We start from the raw sequence: 2,630 nt of genomic DNA on the forward strand, positions 1-2,630 counted from the left end.
GGGGAGGGGGGGGGGGGCGTAACGTTGCTGGGAACCGGCCCGTTCTCGGCTCCGGCGGGAGAGCGGGGGGGGCGCGGCGCGGCGCGGCCTCTCCAGCCATTGGTGCTATTTATTTATTATTCCCCGGGCCCCCTTTTCTCCGGGGGGCCGGGGGCGCGGAGGACGCCCCTCCCGGCCGGGGCCGATGTAACACAATTGCTCCCCCCCCCCCCCGCGCCCCGAGAACAGAGACCGCCCGCGGATTCTCCCGGCCCCGGAGCCGGACCGGCCGAGAATGTCCCCCGGTTGTTCCGGGCGGCCGGGGTGGGGGGGGGTAGGGGCAGTGTCCTGTGGCGTTTCTCCGCCCCCCCGCCCCCCCAGGTGTATCGATGTCCTGGCAGCCGGCCCTCCTCCCCCCTTGGGCGAGCGGTCGGGGAGGAGCCGCGACCCCCGGTCCCTGCCCCCCTTTCGGGTGTCGCCGGGCGTCTGGCCGCTCCGCCACCAAGCGGCATCCGGCGCCCGGGCGAACCGGCATGTGTGTGCGTGTGTCGTGTCGGGAGGGTGCGTATGCGCGCGCCCGTGTGCGCTCCCCGCCCCCCTTTGGTGCATGTTGCTTGCGCACACGGGCGCGCCCTCGCCCGCCCCCCGGCGCCGGCCCCCCGCATATTTCAGGACCCGCACTGGGCTGCCCGCCGTCACCGAGGCAGCCAGACAATCGATTGCCCCCTCTCCCCACCCCGAGCGAGTGCACCCCCCCCCCCACCCCCCCCCCCCCCCCCCACAACAATGACCAGCCCCACTGACTACGGTCCGCCGCCACATCTCCCTCCCGCTTCTGCCAGCCTTTTGCCCCGGTCCACCGCCGCCCGGTGCTAACCCCCCGTCCCCGTCCCCGTCCCCGTCCCCGGTCACACACAGACTACCTCGCCACTCCTCCCGACCAGTACTCGGTCGAGGTCGGCGAGGCCCGCCCCGGCGAGACCCGCCCCCGCCGCCACTACCTCCTCGGCGACAAGCCCCTGGTCAACGGCGCGGAGTTCTTCAACTCCCAGAACCTCTGGGAGGGCTTCCTCGGCGGTGAGAAGGCCTCCAACGGCGGCACCTGCCTCGGTGTGCGCGCCAAGAACGCCGACGGTACCGCCGGCGACTTTGTCTGGCAGAGCTACGCGCAGATCCGCGCGCGCGCCCTCAACGTCGGGTGCGTCGGGTGCCGCCCGTCTCCCTTTCTCGCCTTCTCCCTCCCGCCCCTCCCCCGTACTAACCCCCTTCCCCCCCCCCCTTCCCCCCCCCGCAGCCACGCCCTCACCCACCTCGGCCTCACCACCCAGGGCTTCGTCGGGCTGTACTCGGTCAACCGCCTCGAGTGGACCCTCGGCGAGCTCGGGTCCTACACCAAGAACCTCTGCACGGTCCCCCTGTACGACACCCTCGGCGATGAGTCCATCGTCTTCATCATCAACCAGACCGAGATGACCCTGGTCTTTGCCACTTGCGACAAGGCGGCCAACCTCCTCCGGCTGAAGGAGCGCATCCCCACCCTGAAGACCATCATCCTCATGGATGCCCCCCCCACCGGCGACACCCCCTACTACCCGGATGAGGCGGCCCGCGCGGCGTGCGTCTTCGCCCCGGCCGACCTGGCCACCAAGGCCCGCACCGACCTGACCGAGGCCGGCTTCGAGGTCTACGCCCACCTGGACCTGGAGAAGCTCGGCTCGGAGAACCCCTCGGACCTGGTGGCCGCCACTCCGGACGACCTGGCCACCATCTGCTACACCTCCGGCACCACGGGCCTGCCCAAGGGTGTCATGCTGACCCACAACAACATCCTGTCCGACGGCGCGGGTTTCATGTACCTCGGCGATCGCGGCGAGTCCATCATCATCAACAGCTCCTCCTACTATCTGTCCTTCCTGCCGCTGGCCCACGTCTTCGAGCGCGTGGTCTTCCAGGTGCTGCTCCTGCGCGGTGCCACCATCGGCTTCTACCAGGGGGACATCCGCACCCTGATGGACGACATTGCCGCCCTGCGGCCCACCATCTTCGTGGCCGTGCCGCGCCTGCTCAACCGCGTGTACGACCGCATTCGCGCCACCATCGACGCGTCGCCCTTCCTGTCGAAGTTCCTCTTCGACACGGCCTACAACACCAAGCTGGCCAATGTCGCCTCCGGCTCTCGCACCCACTGGCTCTGGGATCGTCTGGTCTTCAGCAAGGTCCGCGAGCGTCTGGGCGGTCGTGTCCAGTACATCCTGTCCGGCTCGGCCCCGGTGTCGGCCGAGATCCTGCAGTTCCTGCGTGTGTGCTTCAGCTGCTACGTCTTCGAGGGCTACGGCCAGACCGAGACCACCGCCGGTGCCACCCTCACCTGCAAGTCGGACTTCTCTTCCGGCCACACCGGGCCCCCGATGCCCAACATCGAGGTCAAGCTGGTCGACGTGCCGGAGATGAACTACTTCAGCACCGACAAGCCCTTCCCCCGCGGTGAGGTGTGCCTGCGTGGCTATTCCATCACCCATGGCTACTACAAGGACGAGGAGAAGACCCGTACGTGTGCTGCGCGCCCGTGCCCTCTGTGATGCTTTACTTTGGCCCCGTGCTGCGGGGTGGGGGGGGGGGGGGGGCTTTCTCTTCCCTCTGTTCTCCGCTCG

The 2,630-nt window shown here is 69.5% G+C and overlaps 1 protein-coding gene across 1 annotated transcript; it reads left to right on the forward strand.

Moving 5' to 3' along the window:
- Window positions 1-765: 765 nt before the first annotated feature.
- H696_02103 (hypothetical protein) lies at window positions 766-2,558 on the forward strand (the record flags this gene model as incomplete). Its single annotated transcript, XM_009496001.1, has 3 exons — window positions 766-787; window positions 898-1,177; window positions 1,274-2,558. The coding sequence occupies 3 exons, from the start codon at window positions 766-768 to the stop codon at window positions 2,556-2,558; spliced, it is 1,587 nt and encodes a 528-aa protein (XP_009494276.1).
- Between the last annotated feature and the right edge of the window lie 72 nt (window positions 2,559-2,630).

Source organism: Fonticula alba, assembly GCF_000388065.1.
Source record: "Fonticula alba strain ATCC 38817 unplaced genomic scaffold supercont2.3, whole genome shotgun sequence".
Taxonomy (NCBI): domain Eukaryota; order Rotosphaerida; family Fonticulaceae; genus Fonticula; species Fonticula alba.